The following is a 25243-nucleotide window of genomic DNA, read 5'->3' as shown; positions in this document are numbered from 1 at the left end:
TCCTGGTCTATATATACCGATCCTCTCCACGCCTTCTTATGCCGCCAAATACCCTCATTTCCTCTAAAGATTTAATTTCGTATAGGAAAGAGATGGCTTGCCATATCCTCCTCTTTGCTCTCCTTGCCCTGGCTTCCTCTCGTGTGATGGCCTCCGATCCCAGCCAACATCAAGACTTCTGCGTTGTTGACCTCAAGTCCGCTAGTAATTGAAGGGTTTTAGCATGTTATAATGCGCAGCGAAAGCTAGGGATTTTAAAAATTTCTTAATAAAGTCCCTATGCATGAAACCCTTTTAAGCCTAGATCACCTTAATGATTACAATCAAATGATATAAAATAAATGCAGAATTAGTAGAATACCTCAAACCCTAATCCAAAGTGTACAATCTCCACGAGGCGTCCAAGTGTCCGCCCTCCAATGGTGATCCACACGAAAACTTGATCAAGACTTTAGCTCCAAAGACTTTTGATCCTTAATGCAGAATTCTTCTAAAGAACTCTAATGGCTTGCTTTCCTTCCTTTCTATTTTCCTTTAGCCTTCTAAAATCACTTCTAATCCTTTTGTCCTAAAGAAAACTACCTTGTCTTGGCTTAGTACACACTAGAAGCAATGCTAGAAAGAAAGAAACTAATGTAAGAAAGAAAGAAAAGAGGAGTGGGGTGGAATTGGAATGATGAAACCCATGGAGTGCTAACCTATTTATAATAGGTGTAGGGATGCATCTCCAAGGGATGCATCCCATCCACACATCCTCTCATGAAAGGGCATCATCTAAAGGGCCATATCAAATAAGAGGAGGTGCAGATCAAGTGAGGAGGTGTATCAAATGATATGTCCTTTCATGTGGTGCCATATTTTGACCAAGTCAACATCACATGCTAATCACATGTCCATCACGCCTCACCTCTTGATCTTTCATGATGATGATCCAAGGGCTCCAATACAAGGCGCCATTCACTTGACCCATTATGTCTTCATCCAATGGTGGGATTAAGATCCAATGGTCAATTATGGTAGCCATCCTCTAACCCAATCCAATTGGGTTAAACTAACTCTCCATTATGTCTTCATCCAACGGTAGATCAAGATCTAACGGTCTAGATTGAATGATTTATTAAATCTAATCCAATTAGACTCAAACCAAGCCAATTAGGTGCCAACTCTTGGCTAACCCATATTAGAATATGATCTAATCAAATTAGATCAATTAAGAATCAGATTCGAATCCAATTCGAATCAGATTCGAATCCAATTCGAATCAGATTCGAATCCAATTCGAATTAGGAGCTAAGGTTTGCAACACCTGCTAGGATGTTTATCTTGCAAACATGATCTAATCCAATTAGACCCTTGATAAGTTTTCTTGTGTGTGACCCATTGGGTTCCATACTTAGCCAGCAATAGGTGTGAGTGCGAGTTGACCCAACTTGATTAGAACTCTTCTAATCGATTTAAGTCCAAACTGCGTGAACCCGAACTTAACAATTAGAATCCTTTCTAATTGGTGATCGAATTAACTCTTTAATTTGATCAAACCTATAAAACAAGATTGACGTCTAGCAACGTGTCATGTCTACCCGAAAAATATGAAATTTGGTGGAAATACCAAAAATACCCTTCAGTGGCAAGTTACCATGCAATTCAATCCTTTAATCAAACTGCATCCCAAAAATGCATATGAGTATGAATATATGTCAAACTCAATTTCATATTCATATTTTTCTCAATCTTTTAATGATAATTCAAATAATGAAACATTAGAAACTCTTTCTAATTTTCATTCTACTTTGATCAAAGGTTTCCTGAATTATCATATGATTAGAATAAATAGGATGCTATCTTCTCTTACTAGAAGTGATTAATTCCTTGTTGACCTACTCATAATCTTCGTACACAATTCACCATATCCAGAAGACCTCGTACATAACTTATTGTCATGAATGAGTGTAAACCAAAATATGGGTTCATGTGCACAAGATACCATGGTGATCTCAGGTCATAGGATCAGTTGCACAACTCCCACTAAGAGAATCATCTTTTGACATGTAAGTAAGACTTCATAAGATTTCTCTTTGTAGGTCAATTCAGTGAACTCATTCCTCTAATGAGCACCCACATCTTTGTATTAGTGTCTCCACATAAATGATTGTGAGATCAATCATCCTCTGCATCGAGCATACATAAGACATGCCAGTCTTTCCGGTAATCATTGATCCCCGACTCAATGTACCAATGACTGGGAATATTTAAGATTAGGATTTTAGGATTTTAAGTCTCACTAGTATGATCTCATCATAGTCTTAAAACCATTGCCCTAATCTAAGGAGTTTATCATAAATATAATCAACAGCATATGATAAAACATAACGCCTTTATTTATATTTAAATGTCATGTACATGATTTGGACAAATCAATAGAAAAAACCTTTCGCAATACATATTGCGATTGGCTTGTAGGGCATCTACTCTTTCAATCTTCCACTTGCACTAAAGCCAATCGCTCTTATATTTTATTCCCATACAATCGAGGTGGCGATCGAACTGCTGTTGTGGTAGAGCTTTAGTGAACGGGTCTGCTAAGTTGTTCTTTGTGTCTACTCGTTCAATGACTATGTCTTGTCTCTCGACGATCTCTCGAACGAGGTGGAAGCGTCTTAGAATGTGCTTGGATTTGTGATGAGATCTTGGTTCCTTTGCTTGAGCAACAGCTCCAGTGTTGTCACAATAAACTGAAACTGGTCCAGCAATCTCAGAAACTACTCCCAACTCAGCGATGAAATTCTTCATCCAGACAGCTTCCTTAGCGGCTTCACTTACAGCGATGTATTCTGCCTCAGTAGTTGAGTCAGCTACAGTTTGCTGCTTGGAACTCTTCCAGCTCACTGCACCACGATTTAGGGTAAAGACATACCCTGAAGTGGACTTGCTATCATCGGGATCTGATTGAAAACTAGAATCAGAAAATCCTTCTAGTTTCAACTCAGATCCTCCATAAACTAGAAAAATATCTTTAGTCCTTCTTAAGTACTTAAGAATATTTTTCACAGCTATCCAATGATTTTCTCCTGGATCAGCCTGGAATCTGCTTGTTATGCCTATGGCATAAGCAACATCAGGCCTAGTACATAGCATAGCATACATAATTGATCCTACTGCCGAAGCATAGGGAATAGAATTCATTCTATTCCTCTCTTCAGATGTCTTAGGAGACATCTTCTTAGAGAGACGTATGCCATGACTCATAGGTAAGTAACCTCTTTTACTTCCTTCCATGCTGAATCTTTTTAGCACACGATCTATGTACTTAGACTGGGAACAAGCCTAGCATCCTTTTAGATCTATCCCTATAGATCTTTATATCAAGTATATAGGATGCTTCTCCCAAGTCTTTCATGGAAAAGCTTTTTGATAGCCAAGTCTTGACCGATTGTAACATTGGAATATCATTTCCAATGATTAGTATGTCATCTACATACAATATTAAGAAGACAACGGCACTCCCACTAGTCTTCTTGTACACACATGGTTCATCCACATTTTTGATAAAACCAAACTCTTTGACTGTTGTATCAAAACGGATGTTCCAACTCCTCGATGCTTGCTTTAATCCATAAATGGATCTCTTAAGCTTGCATACTTGATTTGCTCTCCCACTTGAGACAAATCCTTCTGGCTGTGTCATGTAAACCTCTTCCTCAAGATAACCATTAAGGAAGGCGGTTTTGACATCCATCTGCCAAATTTCATAATCATAGTATGCAGCTATTGCAAGCAAAATCCGAATAGATTTAAGCATGGCAACTGGTGAAAAAGTTTCATCATAGTCAATTTCTTGCTTTTGCCTGAAACCTTTTGCCACCAATCTAGCCTTGTAGGTTTCTACTTGGCCATCTGCTCCAATCTTCTTCTTATAGACCCATTTGCAACCTATAGGGTTTACACCTTCTGGTGCATCAACCAAAGTCCATACTTGGTTGGTATACATAGAGTCTATTTCGGATTTCATAGCTTCTAACCATTTGTTAGAGTCATTACTCATGATAGCTTCCGAATAGGTCAGAGGATCATCATTTTCGATGATGTGGGCTTCATCATTCTCAATGATAAACCCATACCTCTTAGGTGCATTTCGCACTCTATCTGACCTTTGGAGATGAGATGTGTGTTGTGGTTGTACTTCATCAATGGGTACATCTGGTTGAAGAATTTCTTGTGTTTCTATTTGTAGGTCTTGAACTTCATTAAGTTCAATTCTTCTTTCACTGCCCTTTTCTAAGATAAACTCTTTTTCTAAGAAAGTGGCATGCCTACTAACAAATACCTTTTGTTCAGTAGGGTGATAGAAGAGATATCCAATACTTTCTTTGGAATAACCTATAAATGTACATTTATCTGATCTAGCACTTAGCTTATGTCCAAAATTTCTTTTGACATATGCTTGGCAGCCCCATATTTTAAAATATTTAAGATTGGGCTTTCTACCTCTCCATATCTCATATGGAGTACTAGATACAGATTTTGAAGGTATCCTGTTTAGCACATATGTAGCAGTTTCTAAGGTATAACCCCAGAAGGAAATAGGAAGATCTGTAAAGCACATCATGGACCTTACCATATCTAATAGAGTACGATTCCTCCGTTCAGCTACACCATTTAGTTGTGGCATATACGGAGGTGTCCATTCAGAGAGAATGCCCTTTTCTTTAAGATGATTTAAAAATTCACTAGAAAGGTATTCACCTTCTCGATCAGATCGAAGGATTTTAATACACTTTTCGGTTTGTTTTTCAACCATACTTTGATACTCTTTAAACTTATCAAAGGCTTCGTATTTATGTTTCATAAGATACACAAATCCGAACCTTGATAAATCATCAGTGAATGTGATGAAGTAAGAGTATCCACCTCTAGCTGGAGTTGTCATAGGACCACATACATCTGTATGTATAAGTCCTAATAACTCACTTGCCCTTTCTCCATGTCCAGTGAATGGAGACTTGGTCATATTTCCCATAAGACAAGATTCACAAGTTCCTAATGATTCATAATCATAAGGATCAAAGAACTCTTCTTTGTATAACTTGTTAATTCTTGATTCACTTATGTGACCAAGTCGGCAATGCCAAAGGAGGGTATTATTCACTTCCTCTCTCTTTCTTTTATTGCTTTTATTAATATGAAAGACATTGTCATTAAGTAATAAAACTAGAAGACCATTTTTCATAATGCCATTGCAAAGATGCTTATTAGAAAAATAAATAGAGCAACCATTGCCCTTTCCATTAATTTCAAAACCTTTCTTTAACAACAAAGGAATGGAAATTACATTTCTAATAATTTTAGGCATATAATAACAATCTTCTAATTGTAGGAGCTTTTCCGAAGGCAATTCCAAGTTGTAGGTTCCAACAGCTTCAGCCTGGATGGACTCTCCTCCAGCGCCATACAGCTCGAAGTCACCTTTCTTCAAAATTTTAATTTTCTGTAGTCCATGCAAAGATTTGCAAATGTGAAAACCACAGCCGGTATCCAATACCCATGAATTTGAATTTGAAGAACTTAATGACAAGTTGGCATGTAACATAAACATACCTTTTGATGCAACTCTTGCATCGGTCTTCATACTTGCAAGAAAACTCTTGCAATTCCTTTTCCAGTGGCCAGCTTTGCCGCAATGAAAACAGGTACTTGATCCGGAGTTTTTCTTTCCTTTTTTCTTTTTGATGCTACTCTTGGGGTTCAATCATTTCTTAGAACCCTTATTTCCCGATTTCCTCATAGAGGTGCTATTTATAAGAAGGAGTGGACCTTTATCCTTCTTAATATGCCCTTCAGCTGTTTTGAGCATATTTAACAGCTCGGGCAGGGAGGTGTTCAGCTTGTTCATGTGAAAGTTCACAACAAACTGAGAGAATGAATCAGGCAGTGATTGCAGGATCAAATCCTGACTGAGCTCACTATCCATAGCAAAACCTAATTGACTTAATCTGGTGATCAAGTCTATAACCATAAGAACATGGTTTTGCACTGGAGTTCCTTCATTCATTCTAGCACGGAACAACTGCTTAGATATCTCATACCTAGCAGTCCTGCTTTGTTCTCCATACAACTCTTTTAAATTGAGAAGTATGGATTGAGTGTCCATGCCTTCATGTTGCCTCTGTAATTCATTGTTCATAGATGCAAGTATGATACATTTGACAGTCACACTGTCATTTTTTCACATCTTATGTGTGGCAACCTCCTCTTCTATAGCATCATCCCCTAGATCTCCAAGATCAGGAGTTTCAAGTATATAGAAAATTTTCTCCTGAGTGAGTACTATCTTTAAATTCCTCAACCAGTCCACATAGTTTGGTCCGGTCAACTTGTTGGCATCTAAGATGCCTCTTAGTGAAAGTGAAGAAGCCATATAATAATTCTACATATGCAAGAACAAAACTAATATAAGCAGACCAATCATGATGACATGTTTGCAACTAGATAAGGACTTTAATCTAATTTGTCTCCTACTATTTTTATCGAATATCATAGCCCTCCCCTATGATAAACGTAAAAATATAATTTTTCTTAGTAGGGTTGAGATCCTAATTCATCATAAAAAGCCTTGTGTTTACACAACAAACTCTTATGAGTTCAAAGGTAGGAAACTCTTTCCAATTGCATCTCATGCAATTCTCAACTTTATCTTGTCCTCTTAAAATACTTATTGCCTTGTGTTAGCACAACAAACAATAATATTTTAGTTAAGTCAAACCCTTCATTTCCATATAGTCATATTCGAATAATATTGCCCTTGTGGTTGCACAACAAGGCAATATATTAAAATATGCCATAAGCATCTTAATGCACCAAGACAGTATAACATCAGTCCCCATTGCAAGTCTTGTGTTAGCACAACAAACTAGCATGGATCTTCACATAATAATATCGAGGCATGAAGGAAGGCTATCAATAGTGTTATATCAATATTAAGCTTATCCATAATAGGCAATCAAACAATTGGCCAGGTAAGCAGGTGGGAGGCTCCCCTTACTCAGAGAGTAAGGTCCTAATTAAGTAACCACCTTTAGTGCTTTCCTTAGACACCAATTAGATTAATTGTTCTAGAATGGGTTAGCTCAAAGTTTTTCAACACTATGACTTAATATAAATTTTATTGAGGGCTTACTAGTCTCTAGCACATTCTTTAATTGTAACATACATTTAACATGTCTAAAATAAACTATTATGCATCATGGCTATCTCATAGCATGTATAAATCATAAGCAATTAATTAACATGCTTCAACATATTTTCATATGGAAAATTTCATATCATGATATTTTATTACATAACATATCATATATTAATCATACATTTCAGCATTGCTCTAAGCATATGACATTACTATCTCATAGTAAATTAATAATCATACATTATTATTTGATTGAACCAATTAAGGATGGCTCTGATACCACTGAAGGGTTTTAGCATGTTATAATGCGCAGCGAAAGCTAGGGATTTTAAAAATTTCTTAATAAAGTCCCTATGCATGAAACCCTTTTAAGCCTAGATCACCTTAATGATTACAATCAAATGATATAAAATAAATGCAGAATTAGTAGAATACCTCAAACGCTAATCCAAAGTGTACAATCTCCATGAGGCGTCCAAGTGTCCGCCCTCCAATGGTGATCCACACGAAAACTTGATCAAGACTTTAGCTCCAAAGACTTTTGATCCTTAATGCAGAATTCTTCTAAAGAACTCTAATGGCTTGCTTTCCTTCCTTTCTATTTTCCTTTAGCCTTCTAAAATCACTTCTAATCCTTTTGTCCTAAAGAAGACCACCTTGTCTTGGCTTAGGACACACTAGAAGCAATGCTAGAAAGAAAGAAACTAATGTAAGAAAGAAAGAAAAGAGGAGTGGGGTGGAATTGGAATGATGAAACCCATGGAGTGCTAACCTATTTATAATAGGTGTAGGGATGCATCTCCAAGGGATGCATCCCATCCACACATCCTCTCATGAAAGGGCATCATCTAAAGGGCCATATCAAATAAGAGGAGATGCAGATCAAGTGAGGAGGTGTATCAAATGATATGTCCTTTCATGTGGTGCCATATTTTGACCAAGTCAACATCACATGCTAATCACATGTCCATCACGCCTCACCTCTTGATCTTTCACGATGATGATCCAAGGGCTCCAATGCAAGGCGTCATTCACTTGACCCATTATGTCTTCATCCAATGGTGGGATTAAGATCCAATGGTCAATTATGGTAGCCATCCTCTAACCCAATCCAATTGGGTTAAACTAACTCTCCATTATGTCTTCATCCAATGGTAGATCAAGATCTAACGGTCTAGATTGAATGATTTATTAAATCTAATCCAATTAGACTCAAACCAAGCCAATTAGGTGCCAACTCTTGGCTAACCCATATTAGAATATGATCTAATCAAATTAGATCAATTAAGAATCAGATTCGAATCCAATTCGAATTAGGAGCTAAGGTTTGCAACACCTGCTAGGATGTTTATCTTGCAAACATGATCTAATCCAATTAGACTCTTGATAAGTTTTCTTGTGTGTGACCCATTGGGTTCCATACTTAGCCAGCAATAGGTGTGAGTGCGAGTTGACCCAACTTGATTAGAACTCTTCTAATCGATTTAAGTTCAAACTGCGTGAACCCGAACTTAACAATTAGAATCCTTTCTAATTGGTGATCGAATTAACTCTTTAATTTGATCAAACCTATAAAACAAGATTGACGTCTAGCAACGTGTCATGTCTACCCGAAAAATATGGAATTTGGTGGAAATACCAAAAATACCCTTTAGTGGCAAGTTACCATGCAATTCAATTCTTTAATCAAACTGCATCCCAAAAATGCATATGAGTATGAATATATGTCAAACTCAATTTCATATTCATATTTTTCTCAATCTTTTAATGATAATTCAAATAATGAAACATTAGAAACTCTTTCTAATTTTCATTCTACTTTGATCAAAGGTTTCCTGAATTATCATATGATTAGAATAAATAGGATGCTATCTTCTCTTACTAGAAGTGATTAATTCCTTGTTGACCTACTCCTAATCTTCATACACAATTCACCATATCCAGAAGACCTCGTACATAACTTATTGTCATGAATGAGTGTAAACCAAAATATGGGTTCATGTGCACAAGATACCATGGTGATCTCAGGTTATAGGATCAGTTGCACAACTCCCACTAAGAGAATCATCTTTTGACATGTAAGTAAGACTTCATAAGATTTCTCTTTGTAGGTCAATTCAGTGAACTCATTCCTCTAATGAGCACCCACATCTTTGTATTAGTGTCTCCACACAAATGATTGTGAGATCAATCATCCTTTGCATCGAGCATACATAAGACATGCCAGTCTTTCCGGTAATCATTGATCCCCGACTCAATGTACCAATGACTGAGAATATTTAAGATTAGGATTTTAGAATTTTAAGTCTCACTAGTATGATCTCATCATAGTCTTAAAACCATTGCCCTAATCTAAGGAGTTTATCATAAATATAATCAACAGCATATGATAAAACATAACGCCTTTATTTATATTTAAATGTCATGTACATGATTTGGACAAATCAAAAGAAAAAACCTTTCGCAATACATATTGCGATTGGCTTGTAGGGCATCTACTCTTTCAGTAATTACTCTTCACTCTTATCTTTTACTAGTTTCAACATAATGGTTTACGAGTTACCCTTTGTTGCTTAGCTTCTTCCTTTGGATGCAGTCCTTGTGAATGGTTTTGTTTGCAAGCCACCAATGCACGTGACAGCGGACGACTTCTTCTTCTCCGGCCTCGATATGCCTGGCAACACGTCGAACCAGCTTGGGTCTAAGGTGACGCAGGTGAATGTGAACCAAATTGCAGGGCTCAACACCCTCGGCATCTCCTTGGCTCGAATAGACTATGCACCTTACGGTCTCAACCCACCACACACCCATCCTCGGGCCACCGAGATCCTTACAGTGTTAGAAGGCACGCTCTATGTCGGCTTTGTCACATCCAACACCAACAATGGCAACCTTCTCTTCACTAAGATGCTCAAGAAGGGTGATGTCTTTGTGTTTCCCGAAGGTCTAATCCATTTCCAATTCAACTACGGTCCAACGCCTGCCGTGGCCGTTGCAGCCCTAAGCAGCCAGAACCCTGGAGTGATCACTATAGCCAATGCAGTCTTTGGATCAAACCCACCCATCTCTGATGCGGTTTTGGCCAAGGCCTTCCAAGTGGGCAAGGATACGATCAAGTATCTCCAGGCTCAGTTCTGGGTGGATAACAACTAGTGAAGAAGGCCACAAACGGCGTAGTGCAAGTGTCAGCACATATGGTTCATCTTGTGAATTGCTTCCACAAAGCGATTGTTTGGCATATGGTTAAATAGGTGTCTGTTTAGTCGACCAATAAGAACACCCGCTGGTTTAGAGGTGTTCATTTGTTTGGTGTACGTGTATCGTATTCTATATAATTTAACTTCATAAGGATTAGAAATTTCTCTTTCTTATTATAGAGTTTTTTATATAAACGTATTGTTTCTATTGAAATTTTGTATAAAAAAATAATTGGGCCCTATCGAAAGTGCAGAGCCCAGAGCCGTTATCTTCAAAGGATCACCCATCTTTCAATTCTGCAATGCATCAATTGTTCTCTCTTGCTCTGTTTGCTCGCTGGCAAGTTTGCTAGGTTCTGGCTCCAACCTTTAATGGTAGCTGCTTCCAACATACCCCATAGGGCCATTTTAACTTCTGCAATATGTCCTAGAAAGTTGTCAACTCGGTTGCATCTTGAAGTGATTAATCCAGCTTGAGGTGATAGCTTAATGATCAAAGATTGAACAAGGGAGTTGCTGGATGCTGGTTTACTTTGACTTGGTAGTCTGTTTAGTCGACTGTATCTTGATGCTGGACAATTGGAATCAACACTAGTATCTATTTTCTAGCCATTACTGGGAGTGCTCCTGTGTCATTGTCTTCTAAAGGAAGCAGGTTGTTTGCTTCTTTCCTAGCCTTTCTCCAAATTAAGTACTATATCAATTAATGTACCATAATTCAGGACACTATCTGGTGTCCCAGTTATTTGAACTCCAAGATCAAGCTTTATTTTGATGTCCCAGTTATCACATAACATCATCTAATTTAACCTTTTATCTATTTTATAATATGAATAAATTAGATAAAGCTATTAGAAAAGTATTTTGCCAAATTTTTTTTTATGGGCCAGCCATCAACAAATTTGACAGGAAAAACTCTGTTTTAATTTGTAGTGAAAGATTCTAGTTTACAAGAAAGTCTCTCTTTTCCCTATTTTTTTCTCTTTTTTTATGATAAGAGAGGTAATAACCACCCTACCTTTATTAAGGATTTGAAAAAGGAGATATAATAGATGATGCTCCTGCTGCTACACCTAAGAGGGAGGAGTAACAAAGAGTGGAGATATACAACTTCAGAAAAACCGAGATAGAGTAGGTATTACAAGCTTTCATCAACTGAAGGAAGAGAACCATCTTGACTTATAAAAGGAATAGGGTAAAGAGATCAAGGGTTGAAAACTGGCCTGCACTAGCTGAAGGCTAAAAGTATCATCATTTGAAGGCATAGATGACTAAGAGTCCGAAAACAAAGATGACCGACAATCCAGTAGTTTAGAAGCAAGTCAATCCAACTAATCCCGGAGTTATGACTATTGTGGTTCAAATTTGGCCCGAGGGAGACCACGCCGGTGGAGTCGAGGGAGCCGCCAGTGATTGGAAGGAGAAGACGGGAGCCACCTCCTGTGCGACGGCCGCGGACCTGCACAAAGTTTCATCAGTATTTCCGGTGAGGGCCCTTCGACGATCAAGTTAGAGTGGAGTAGATTTGGTCCAGCCCAAAAGTCCTTTACAAGTTACCTGACCGAGCTATTTATAGTCTCGGTGCAGTGGCCCAGGTGGCAGAGGCACTGTCAGCCCTCATCATGAGAGGTCGGCTTGACGGGTAATGGGAGTAGCTCGGCTTCTCGGGTTTCGAGGCGTGCTCGGTGGAGCGCTTCGAGCTCGAAAGTCGGAGCGTACTGCTGAGGTAGGCGGCCCGAGCTTAGTTGGGGCGGGTCAGCGAATATTGGAGTTACCCCGAACTTGGTCGGGGGAGTCGACGAATGTCTAAAGTTGGTGGAGCCTTCGGCGGAGTCTCGAAGTCGAGCTGACTCGGGGCAGAAGTGTGGATTCGACTGGTTGGCGTTGATGTTTATTGGTCCGAAACTGGGCGGCCTTTTAGTTGTGGGCTGGACGATCCATTTTTTCCCCTATTATTTGTCCCCCACTTCCGAGGTCGAGCTGCCTTGCAGCTCGGACGATGGAACTAGGCAGACTTCTAATCATCCAGTGCTTCAATCACATAGGCAAGAAGAGGTGTGTACCAAACTGGCTATGCCTTGGCATATTTCTTGGCCGAGAGCTCGACGTCGGACTTGGGAGGTTCGAGCTGCTAGATTTTCTTAAGTAGAATCTGCCGTGGAAATTTTTCAGTGTTCCACGTAGGCGTTCCTTTCTGGAGGTTTCGATCATTAATTTTCCGTCCCCCGAAGCACTCCGACTGGCAAAACATGAGAAGCTGGCCATTAATGCTCCCTTCTCCGAAGCGTCTCGTCTGGCGAAATGCGAGAGGTCAGCCATCAGTATTTCGAGCTTTGGAGTGCCCTCCATAATGATCAGCATTTAGTGGGGGCGATTTGGAGAGATTTGTTGAGGCCGTCTTATGGCCCGCCATGTGGCGGATCCCGGGTCGTCGGATCATTTATGTTGCATGATTGCTAAATTGAAAGTAAAATATAAATCCATTGAAGGTTGAAGGATTTATTAAGCCTTTAGAACCACAGCTCTGAATTTTTATCTAACATAGGAAATTAAGAGATGCCTACAGCACTATGGGTAACATACCTATTATACGGTCAAATATGTTGAGTCCATTATAACAAGTGACTATTGATACCATTTCATGAGAATGATTTGTCTAGAAATGCTTCCCTCATCTTGAGGGGAAAATAAAACTGGCATGGGGGGAATTTGCAAGTCTAAAATCCTTCCTTCTAACATATCTGGAACCTTACCCATTGTGAGATATGGGGCTAAAGTCGGCAGCCCCAGCCGACTTCAGCCCCGTCCCCATTCTAGGAAGGCCGGAACAGAGGATCGCGATTGCGATCCTCTCCGGTTCTTCCGGGGACAAACCAGGCAAGGGTGCCGCGGGGATCCCGCGGCGCCCTCCCTCCGACCGATCCGCGGCCAATCCCGGCCGCGGAATCCTCTCGGCCGCCGCGATTCACGCGGCGGAGAGTCACCGCGAGGGGTGATAAAAAAACCCCCAAGCCCTCCTCTCCTCCGCATCCTTCGCTCCTCCTCCTCTTCCCTCCTTCGCTCCTCCTCCTCTCCTTGGTGACCGGCGTCCTCTTCCCGATCGAGCGCCGCCCGGACTCCCTCGCGGCCACCACCTGTTCCGAGATTCATCCTCTAGATTTCGAGCACCGCCACCGCCGCTTGACCACCGAATCGAGCACCGGCAGCCGAGATCTTCCTCCCACTACCTCTGCCACCGCCGGTAAGCCTCCCTCCTCCTTGCTTTCATGGGTTTTGGTCTCCTCTGTTTCAACCCAAGCAACCGAGATGATCTCGGTTGCTTCTCCTTCCCGTCGGCCACGGCAACGGTCGCCAGCCGCCATGGCGGCCGGCTAGCCATCGACCGAGGGGTGGCCTCCGGCCACCCCGCCGGCCCTCTCCCTCTCTTCCGTCTCTCCTACTCCCCCTGTCCGTGGGGGGGGGTTTGGGGAAGGAAGAGGCCCATCACGGGCCAAGCTGGGCCCGTTGGGCCCTATCCATTGTAGGCCCAACTTGGGCCCAGTCCAGTCCGGATGGGCCCAGTTAGGCTGAACCTCTATAGGCCCGACTTGGGCCCAGTTCACGGCGGGCCCGACTTGAGCCTAGTTCACGGCGGACCCGACTTGGGCCCAGTTCATGGCAGGCCCAGTTTGGGCCCAGTTTAAAAAAAAAAAAAAGAGAGAGAAGAAGAAAACCCGAAACCCAACTTGGGCCCTATTCAAATCCGAGCCCGAAACCCGAACCCGGATCCGAAATCCGGAACCCGAAACCCGAACCCATTGGGCCGTGCCCAATATCGGCCTATCGGGCCATGCCCATTATGGGCCAACTCTGGGCCCTGTTGGGCCGTGTCCAATAGTATTATTTTTGAATTTTTGCTTAATTCTGATATTAACAAAGAATTAATTAAATTTAAATAGGTGAACCTGATCCGCCTATCTGAAGTAGAAATTAAGCGAGAAGAGGTAAGTAACTTAATACTTCAAGTGTGATTTTCAAATTATTTGATAAATAGATTAAATTCTGAAATATGTTTTGTATTTAGTAAAATGGGTCTGGCATGTTAAATTTCATTTGAAAATTATGCTCTGAAATCCATAAACTATGACTGAAAAATTTATAAAATCTATTTTTATATATATATGTATTCTCAGCATGGCTATGATCTGTTCTGTTCTGTTCTGGCCCCGCCAATGGAGATTATATGTTGGACCTGTCGACTCGTAATCTCTGAGGAACCGGTTTCGACACCGTGCCACCGGTGATTAGAATAGTAGTTTCTGGACACCGTTTCCACCGGTGACTAACAATAGTGGTTTCTAGCACTCTGTGCAACCCATGCCACTGGGTTACATGGCCGTAGCCTATCCTGTTGAGATTCTGGTATCAGAGTTTTTGGAAAAATGATAATAATTTTTAAAAATAGTAAAACAATGTTATTTATGATTTATTCCAGATATTATCCTGTATTTTGATCTGATATGCTCTGACCCCACTTTGGGATATTTTGTTGCTTACTGAGCTAGTGTAGCTCATTATTTTATTTTTTCTGTTTTTCAGATCCAGAAGCTTGATCGCACGGGATTGGGAGAGTGCGTTAGATTTTTCGATGATTTTTCAGTTATTGGCATTTCAGTTAGATTAGTTTGGATATTTGAATTATGTTGGCATAGGTTATTTGAATTAGTTTGGATATTTGATTTTCATTTTGGAGCATTTCGAATTATGTTGGCATATGCTATTTTGAAATTTTGTAAGACCGCTTTTGAACAATTTAAATAATTATGTCATCTTTGAATAGCTGTATCTGCTTTGATATGATCCGATGCCTTGTGCGCCCATGCGGCTCGCCGTGCGGGCGTGCGGCGTCTGCCGCGCCTCGGGCTCGGGGCGTGACAGATTTGGTGGTATTAGAGCTTAGGTTTCAGATTCATAGGGATTATGTTTGAAACAGTCATATTTGAGCCTAAGTTTTAAGATCCTTAGGATTCGTTGGAAAGTTGAGAGATGGGGTAGTAACTAGACAAAGGGATAATGTTCATTTGTTTTGTTAACTATTTTGTATTATTCTGTTTGAATAAATTTTTAATATATTTTCACTGAATCAGAATGCTGCCTCACCGTGTCCATAGCTTGAATCGGATGGTTGGGCGCTCTCAGGGAAGAGCCCCCACTAACCAAGCGGGCGAGGCATCACATAACTCAGGGCCCCAGGGTCAATCAACTCCAGAAGCTGCTGCCGAAAATCAAACTCGGGTGCTCGAACTGATCGAGGAGGTCGTCGGGTTAGTACGTCAACAGAGGCAACAACCTCAGCAACCAATCCAGCAGGATGCTGCTCCTCCTGAGCAAAGAAGAAGTATAGCAGAATTCAAGAGAATGGCACCTTCGGCTTTTAAAGGCACCACTAGTCCTCAAGAGGCCGAAATCTGGATAGATGAAATGGAGAAAGCCTTCAGGGCATTGGAGTGCACCGATGAAGAGAAGGTCAGATTTGCCACCTATATGCTTCAGGACCGAGCTCATCATTGGTGGATGTCTGTGGAGCGCACATTGGCACCCGAGCAGGAGGCACTTACCTGGCAAAGATTCCGCACAGTATTCTACTCCAAGTATTTTCCCTCCAGTCGCCTGAGGAAGCTAGAGAGGGAATTTCTCAATCTGAATCAAGGAACTATGACTGTGGATGAGTATGAGGCAGAGTTTGACAGGCTATCTCGGTTTGCTCCCACCCTCGTCATGGATGCAGAGTCCCAGATGAGAAGATTTGAAGAAGGATTGAAGCCTCACTTATGTCGGAGTTTGGCCGCAATACACTCGACGAACTATGATGATCTGGTAGACAGGGCTAAGAATCTGGAAATTGTCCGGAAAGAAACATATGATGCCAAAGATAGGAAACAAAAAAAGAGAAGCAGAAATTATGATGCTCGCAGTGGACAGAATTCTAGCAAGACTGCAAAATCACAACCAATCTTGGCAATCAGGGAAGCAAGGATCTTATGGAAAGACTATTCAGCAAGAGAAGCATAAGTGTGATGCATGTGGTGGTATGCATAAGACTGAATACTGTAGACGATTATCTGGTGCTTGTTTCAGATGCGGCCAGCAGGGTCATAAGATAGCTGAGTGTCATCAACAGGACCTTCGATCAGTTCAGAGGCCTCAAACTACAAGAACCCAGCAAGTGCAAACTTATCCTGCTCCGGCTCAGTCAGCTCAGCCTTCTTCTCCTAAGCAGCAGAAAGGGGGGAGACCGCACACACAGGGTCGTATTTATGCACTGACTCAGCAAGATGCTCAGGCATCCAACACTGTGGTGTCAGGTACATTGCTAGTTGCTTCTGTTTATGCTCATACATTATTTGATTCTGGTGCTACGCATTCCTTTGTGTCATCTACATTTGTGCAAAAACATGACCTGCCTTATGTGCAATTAGAGTATGATTTGCATGTTAGCACTCCTGCCGGGAGCGGGATGATTGGTAACCAGGTCTGCAAGACTTGTCCGATTCAGATAGTAGGTAGAGACTTGCCTGCTGATTTGATAGTTATAGATATGCATGACTTTGACATAATCCTCGGTATGGACTGATTAGCATCATAATTTGCCACCATTAATTGCCATGAGAAACGGGTAAACTTTCAGATCCCCGGAGATACCGAATTCAGCTTCATAGGTAGTGGTGCTTATACCTCCCCTCGAGTTGTCTCCGCTATGCAAATTAAGCGGCCGCTTAGAAAGGGGAGTATGGCGTATATTGCCACAGTAGTTGATACCAGACAATCAGATCAAAGATTGGAAGATATTCGTGTAGTGAATGAATACCCTGATGTCTTTCCGGAAGACCTCCCTGGCTTGCCACCAGATAGAGAAATTGAATTTGCAATTGATTTGATTTCTGGTACCACACCAATCTCTAAGACTCCCTATAGAATGGCCCCAGCTGAAATGAAAGAACTAAAGGAGCAGTTGCAGGATCTTCTTGATAAGGGTTTTATCAGACCTAGTGTTTCACCTTGGGGAGCTCCAGTCTTATTTGTAAAGAAGAAGGATGGTAGTATAAGATTATGTATTGATTATCGAGAGATAAATAAAGCAACAATAAAGAACAAGTATCCTCTACCAAGAATTGATGACTTATTTGATCAGTTAAAGGGTACTCAGATATTCTCCAAAATTGATCTTCGTTCTGGGTACCATCAATTAAAGATAAGGGCTGAAGATGTGCCTAAAACTGCTTTTCGTACTCGCTATGGGCACTATGAATTTTTGGTCATGCCTTTTGGACTGACAAATGCCCTTGCAGTTTTTATGGATCTGATGAACAGGGTGTTCAGACCCTTTCTGGACAAATTTGTAGTGGTCTTTATTGATGATATCTTGATCTATTCTAGGAGTCAGGCCGTGCACGAGCAGCATTTGAGGTTAGTACTGGAAACCCTAAGACAAGAGCAGTTGTATGGTAAGTTGAAGAAAAGTGAATTTTGGCTGGACAGTGTAATGTTCCTAGGGCATGTAATATCTAAAGAGGGTATCTATGTGGATCCAAAGAAGATCGAGGCAGTGGTCAACTGGAGCAGGCCCAACAGTGTTACTGAGATTCGCAGTTTCTTGGGCCTAGCAGGATATTATAGACGATTTGTTGAGGATTTTTCCTCTATTGCTGCACCTTTAACTCGACTAACTCGTAAAGGAGTTAAGTTTGAGTGGTCAGATAAATATGAACAGAGCTTCCAGGACCTTAAGCAATGTTTGGTGTCAGCTCCCATCCTTACCCTTCCTTCTAGTAGTGAAGGTTATACCATCTACAGTGATGCCTCAAAGAAAGGATTGGGTTGTGTGCTGATGCAGAATGATAAGGTGATTGCATATGCTTCCCGACAATTAAAGCCATATGAGGAGAACTACCCCGTTCATGATCTTGAACTTGCAGCTGTTGTGTTTGCATTAAAAATTTGGAGACACTATTTATATGGTGAATCTTGTAAGGTGTACACTGATCACAAAAGTTTGAAATACCTTTTTACCCAGAAAGAACTAAACATGAGACAGAGAAGATGGTTAGAGTTACTAAAGAATTATGATTTGTCTATCCACTACCATTCGGAAAAAGCAAATGTGGTGGCAGATGCACTGAGTAGAAAATCCACTGGTAGTATTGCTGCCTTACTCACCTCTCAGAAGAGAATTCTGGAAGATCTGAGGAGATCAGAAATTGAGGTATGTTGGCATGACCCTGATGCACATTTGGCAAACCTACGTGTCCAACCTACCTTGATAGAGAAGATCAGGACTGCCCGACCAGATGACCCTCAGTTGCAAAAGCTTAGAAGTAATATTGAATCAGGTTCCCAGTCAGAGTTCAAACTTCATGAGGATGGATCATTGAGATACGGGAACAGAATTTGTATTCCAAATGACTCTGATTTATAGAATGAAATTATGAGGGAAGCTCATAATACTGGATATATAGTGCATCCTGGGGGTACTAAGATGTATAAGGATTTGAAAGGTATATTTTGGTGGAATAATATGAAGAGAGAAATTGCACAGTTTGTGGCTCAGTGTTTGACATGTCAGCAAGTTAAAGCAGAGCATCAAAGACCGGCAGGGTTGTTGCAGCCCCTACCAATTCCTGAATGGAAGTGGGAACACATCACTATGGACTTCGTCTCCGGGTTGCCTCGTACTCCTAGAGGTTACGATGCTATATGGGTGATTGTGGACAGGTTGACAAAGTCGGCACACTTTTTGGCATTCAAAGTAGGAATGACCTTGGAAAAATTTGCAGAGCTCTACATTGAACAAATAGTAAGGTTGCATGGAGTACCCGTATCCATTGTTTCCGATAGGGACTCGCGGTTTGTATCTCACTTTTGGGGTAGTCTGCCTACTACTGCAGATCATAATAGAATACCCTTCAAGATACCAAAAGTAGGGAAAGATTCGCCTCCCGCTTCGCTTGACCGATTCCTCGGAGTCGGAGGAAGATCGACCCTGAACAAGAAGGAGCTGCTCTCGATGTGAGATCAGCAGCAAAAAACTGTCATTTTCTGCTCTAGAACAGCAGCCCCCGCACAAAGCTTTGGGGACCACTCTGAGCTTCAGTACCGCTTTCCACCCTCAGACTGATGGCCAATCAGAAAGAACCATTCAGACCTTGGAAGATATGCTAAGAGCTTGTGTAATGGATATGAAAGGTTCTTGGGATCGTCACTTGCCTTTGGTCGAGTTTGCATATAATAACAGTTACCAGGCAAGTATTCAAATGGCACCTTATGAGGCTCTATATGGAAGAAAGTGTAGATCACCTATCTATTGGGATGATGTCGGTGAAAGAAAAATTATGGGCCCCCGAGATTGTGCAACAAACAGTAGAGAAGATCCAGCTGATCAGGGAACGCCTCCGGATAGCTCAGAGTAGACAGAAAAGTTATGCAGATAATAGAAGAAGGGAATTGGAATTTCAGATCGGAGATCATGTGTTTCTGAGAGTGTCGCCTACTAAAGGGGTAAGGCGATTTGGAATACGCGAAAAACTCAGTCCACGCTATGTGGGCCCCTTTGAGATTCTGGAAAGAGTAGGAGCTGTGGCATACAGATTGGCGCTCCCACCTTCACTGTCCGGAGTTCATAATGTTTTTCATGTTTCTATGTTAAGGAAGTATATTCCAGATATAAGTCATGCGGTAGAAGTAGCTCCCTTGCAGCTGAGAGAAGATTTGACATACCCAGAGCAGCCTGCACGTGTGGTTGATAGAAGAGAACAAGTGTTGAGAAGGCGCACGATCCCTTATGTTAAGATTCAGTGGAACAATCATTCTGAACGTGAGGCTACGTGGAAACTGGAGGACGAGATGAAGGAAAAATATCCGAACCTTTTTTGCAAGCTAAGGTATGTTAAATTTCGAAGACAAAATTTTTCTAAGGGGGAGAGAATGTGAGATATGGGGCTGAAGTCGGCAGCCCCAGCCGACTTCAGCCCCGTCCCCATTCTAGGAAGGCCGGAACAGAGATTCGCGATTGCGATCCTCTCCGGTTCTTCCGGGGACAAACCAGGCAAGGGTGCCGCGGGGATCCCGCGGCGCCCTCCCTCCGACCGATCCGCGGCCAATCCCGGCCGCGGAATCCTCTCGGCCGCCGCGATTCATGCGGCGGAGAGTCGCCGCGAGGGGTGAAAAAAACCCCCAAGCCCTCCTCTCCTCCGCATCCTTCGCTCCTCCTCCTCTTCCCTCCTTCGCTCCTCCTCCTCTCCTTGGTGACCGGCGTCCTCTTCCCGACCGAGCGCCTCTCGGACTCCCTCGCGGCCACCACCTGTTCCGAGATTCATCCTCTAGATTTCGAGCGCCGCCACCGCTGCTTGACCACCGAATCGAGCACCGGCGGCCGAGATCTTCCCCCCACTACCTCTGCCACCGCCGGTAAGCCTCCCTCCTCCTTGCTTTCATGGGTTTTGGTCTCCTCTGTTTCCACCCAAGCAACCGAGATGATCTCGGTTGCTTCTCCTTCCCGTCGGCCACGGCAACAGTTGCCGGCCGCCATGGCGGCCGGCTAGCCATCGACCGAGGGGTGGCCTCCGGCCACCCAGGCCGGCCACCCCGCCGGCCCTCTCCCTCTCTTCCGTCTCTCCTACTCCCCCTGTCCGTGGGGGGGGGGGGGTTGGGGAAGGAAGAGGCCCATCACGGGCCAAGCTGGGCCCGTTGGGCCCTATCCATTGCAGGCCCAACTTGGGCCCAGTCCAGTCCGGATGGGCCCAGTTGGGCTGAACCTCTATAGGCCCGACTTTGGCCCAGTTCACGGTGGGCCCGACTTGAGCCCAGTTCACGGCGGGCCCGACTTGGGCCCAGTTCATGGCAGGCCCAGTTTGGGCCCAGTTTAAAAAAAAAAAAAAGAGAGAAGAAGAAAACCCGAAACCCAACTTGGGCCCTATTCAGATCCGAGCCCGGAACCCGAATCCGGATCCGAAACCCGGAACCCGAAACCCGAACCCATTGGGCCGTGCCCAATATGGGCCTATCGGGCCATGCCCATTATGGGCCAACTCTGGGCCCTGTTGGGCCGTGTCCAATAGTATTATTTTTGGATTTTTGCTTAATTCTGATATTAACAAAAAATTAATTAAATTTAAACAGGTGAACCTGATCCGCCTATCTGAAGTAGGAATTAAGCGAGAAGAGGTAAGTAACTTAATACTTCAAGTGTGATTTTCAAATTATTTGATAAATAGATTAAATTCTGAAATATGTTTTGTATTTAGTAAAATGGGTCTGGCATGTTAAATTTCATTTGAAAATTATGCTCTGAAATTCGTAAACTATGACTGAAAAATTTATGAAATCTGTTTTTATATATATATATGTATTCTCAGCATGGCTATGTTCTGTTCTGTTATGTTCTGGCCCCGCCAATGAGGATTATACGTTAGACCTGTCGACTTGTAATCTGTGAGGAATCGATTTCGACACCGCGCCACCGGTGATTAGAATAGTGATTTCTGGACACCGTTTCCACCGGTGACTAACAATAGTGGTTTCTGGCACTCTGTGCAACCCATGCCACTGGGTTACGTGGCCGTAGCCTATCCTGTTGAGATTCTAGTATTAGAGTTTTTGAAAAAATGATAATAATTTTTAAAAATAGTAAAACGATGTTAATTATGATTTATTCCAGACATTATCCTGTATTTTGATCTGATATGCTCTGACCCCACTTTGGGGTATTTTGTTGCTTACTGAGCTAGTGTAGCTCATTATTTTATTTTCTCTGTTTTTCAGATCCAGAAGCTTGATCGCACGGGATTGGGAGAGTGCGTTAGATTTTCCGATGATTTTTCAGTTATTGGCATTTCAGTTAGATTAGTTTGGATATTTGAATTATTTTGGCATAGGTTATTTGAATTAGTTTGGATATTTGATTTTTATTTTGGAGCATTTTGAATTATGTTGGCATATGCTATTTTGAAATTTTGTAAGACCGCTTTGGAACAATTTAAATAATTATGTCATCTTTGAATAGCTGTATCTGCTTTGATATGATCCGATGCCTTGTGCGCCCATGCGGCCCGCCGTGCGGGCGTGCGGCGTCTGCCGCGCCTCAGGCGTGCGGCGTCTGCCGCGCCTCGGGCTCGGGGCGTGACACCCATCAAGAGTCTATTTATTAGCTTAGTCTGAATGCACCATAAAACTACTAGAATTATCCCTTTGGTAATCTCTTCTTCCACTTGGGTCATGGCCGTGAAAGTTCTCAAATTTTCATCCAAGTTGAGATGCTTGTAAATCCAATGTGAGAAGTGGATATCTCACGGATGTTGTCTACTTGAACTTCAATACTTTTTCTTCCCCCAACCATTTCAAGCACTATCATCCCATAACTATAAACAATGGATTTGCTAGAGATGCCTCTAAAATTCCTTGAGAAGACCTCAAGGGCAATAAATGTAGCCTACAGTCCCTCAAGATTTGGTCATTGATATGATTCTGTCAGCCGAGCGACACTATTTTAGCTGGCCGAAAATAAGATATTTTTGGATATTGCAGCCATGGTAGAGATAGTCTAAGCCTCGTGCATTACCAATTTCAATCTCCAATTGTTTCACGTCCATTCGAGATCTAGAATAATTTGTTGCTTAATATAAATGAAATTTTCAAGTGATCCATTAACTATGATCTCATATATGAGAATTCTAGTGAATGCGTCCGAACACAAGTTTAGTAAACTCACAATGTTGTTATGATAAGCGCAACCAATGCTGATAACCTCGATGAAGAATTCCCTGTATTTGCATTTAGAACTATTCAAGTTCTTCGCTGCCACCATAACTACATTGACCTTTTCTGTGACGGAAGGAAGAGGTCATCTTGAAGTTGCTAAATCTCATTGTGGCCAAGTATCCGAACAACTTCATGAAGGCTCCCAGCTTTGGATCTTTCTTTGAACTGTTCAATTTTCTATGGCAACAAAAATAAAGTTGGAGGAGGAATGTCTCAATAAACAATTGATGACCGTATCTTTAAATTTATTAACTTTTTTCATGTTCATCACATTTGTCCATACTAGCATAAAATTAAACAAATAAGTAATTGGTTAAATTATAATAAAATTGTCACGCCCTGAGCCCGAGGCGCGGCAGACGCCGCACGCCCGCACGGCGAGCCGCACAAGCATGCTAGGCATCGGATCATATCAAAGCAAATACAGATGTTCAAAACTGACATAATTATTTAAATTTATTCAAAAGCAGTCTTACAAAATTTCAAATAACATATGCTGAGGTAAGTCAAATACTCTAATCAATCTAACTAAAGGACCAATAACTGATGGAATCATCGGAACATCTAACACACTCCCCATTCCCGTGCGATCAAGCCTCTGGATCTGAAAAACAGAGAAAATAAAATAATGAGCTACACTAGCCCAGTAAGCAACAAAATACCCCAAAGTGGGGTCGGAGCATATCAGGTCAAAATACAGGATAATGACTGGAATAAATCATAAATAACATCGTTTTACTATTTTCAAAACTTATTATCATTTTTCCCAAAACTCTGATACCAGAATCTCAACATAATAGGCTACGGCCACGTAATCCAGTGGCATGGGTTGCACAAGGTGCCAAATCCATTATTTTTATCCACCGATGGCAGCCGGTGTTGCACAAAAGTGCCAAATCCACTATTTTTATCCACCGATGGCAGCCGGTGTTGCACAAAAGTGCCAAATCCATTATATTTACCCACCGATGGCAGCCGGTGTCGAAACCGGTTCCTCACAGATTGCAAGTCGACAGGTCCAATGTATAATCCCCATTAGCAGGGCTAGAACAGAGCAGAACAGATCATAGCCATGCTGAGAATGCATATATACAGAAAAATAGATTTCATAAATTATCCAGTCATATTTTGCGGATTTCAGAGCATATAACAAAATTTTCAAATGAAATTTAACATGCCAGACTCATTTTACTAAATACAAAATATATTTCGAAATTAATCCACTAATAATTATTTTACCAAATAATTTCGAAAATGCACTTTGAAGCATTAAGTTACTTACCTCTTCTCGCTTAATTCCTACTTCAGATAGGCAGATCAGGTTCACCTGTTTAAATTTAAATCCAAAAATAATACTATTGGACACGGCCCAACAGGGCTCAGAGTTGGCCCATAATGGGCATGGCCCGATAGGCCCATATTGGGCACGGCCCAATGGGCCCGCATAAACCCAGCTAAGTAGGGCCCCCAAGGTTGGCTTTTAATTAGTTCATTTATACAATAAAATTTATTGCAGGGACTAATACTTAATTTACAGGGTACTATTTTATAAAGCTCGAGTGGGCTAAATAAAATATAGTTGGGGACCTTTATGTAATAAATCTTTTCTATAGGGATCAGATACAAATTACAGAAGGTCCTAAAATAACATAATGTCAAGGGCTTATCTGTAAAATTTCATTTATTGGCCAAATGGGTTTGGGTTTCGGATCCGGATTCGGGTTCCGGGCTCGGATCTGAATAGGGCCCAAGTTGGGTTTCGGGTTTTCTTCTTCTCTCTCTCTCTCTTTTTTTAAAAAAAATTGGGCCCAAACTGGGCCTGCCGTGAACTGGGCTCAAGTCGGGCCCGCCGTGAACTGGGCTCAAGTCGGGCCCGCCGTGAACTGGGCCCAAGTCGGGCCTATAGAGGTTCAGCCCAACTGGGCCCATCCGGACTGGACTGGGCCCAAGTTGGGCCTGCAATGGATAGGGCCCAACGGGCCCAGCTTGGCCCGTGATGGGCCTCTTCCTTCCCCAAACCCCCCCCCCCCACGGACAAGGGGAGTAGGAGAGACGGAAGAGAGGAAGAGGGCCG

The 25243-nt window shown here is 42.0% G+C and overlaps 2 protein-coding genes across 3 annotated transcripts; both read left to right on the top strand.

The window, feature by feature from the left end:
- The first annotated feature begins 29 nt into the window (after window positions 1–29).
- Window positions 30–10506, top strand: LOC120111766 (putative germin-like protein 2-1). Of its 2 annotated transcripts, none has more exons than XM_039129662.1 (2): window positions 30–185; window positions 9758–10506. In XM_039129662.1, the coding sequence occupies exons 1-2, from the start codon at window positions 39–41 to the stop codon at window positions 10331–10333; spliced, it is 723 nt and encodes a 240-aa protein (XP_038985590.1). In that variant the 5' UTR covers window positions 30–38; the 3' UTR covers window positions 10334–10506. The 2 variants fall into 2 exon arrangements, with proteins under 2 accessions (XP_038985590.1, XP_038985589.1); XM_039129661.1 differs by having other exon boundaries at window positions 30–204; window positions 9777–10506.
- Window positions 10507–15930: 5424 nt separating this feature from the next.
- On the top strand, window positions 15931–16428 carry LOC120111456. Its single transcript, XM_039128502.1, has one exon. The coding sequence runs from the start codon at window positions 15931–15933 to the stop codon at window positions 16426–16428; it is 498 nt and encodes a 165-aa protein (XP_038984430.1).
- Window positions 16429–25243: the final 8815 nt, after the last annotated feature.

This window comes from Phoenix dactylifera, chromosome 8 (assembly GCF_009389715.1).
Source record: "Phoenix dactylifera cultivar Barhee BC4 chromosome 8, palm_55x_up_171113_PBpolish2nd_filt_p, whole genome shotgun sequence".
In the NCBI taxonomy this organism is placed as follows: Eukaryota; Viridiplantae; Streptophyta; class Magnoliopsida; order Arecales; family Arecaceae; genus Phoenix; species Phoenix dactylifera.
This window is presented reverse-complemented; position numbering and strand designations above follow the sequence as displayed.

What these genes read in the sequence shown, in the direction of transcription:
- LOC120111766 (XM_039129662.1), top strand. Translation starts at nt 39, where the DNA reads ATGCCGCCAAATACCCTCATTTCCTCTAAAGATTTAATTTCGTATAGG. An exon ending in AACATCAAGACTTCTGCGTT is followed by an intron (nt 186 to 9,757) that starts GTTGACCTCAAG and finishes TTTGTTGCTTAG; the next exon opens with CTTCTTCCTTTGGATGCAGT.
- LOC120111456 (XM_039128502.1), top strand. Translation starts at nt 15,931, where the DNA reads ATGTCTGTGGAGCGCACATTGGCACCCGAGCAGGAGGCACTTACCTGG.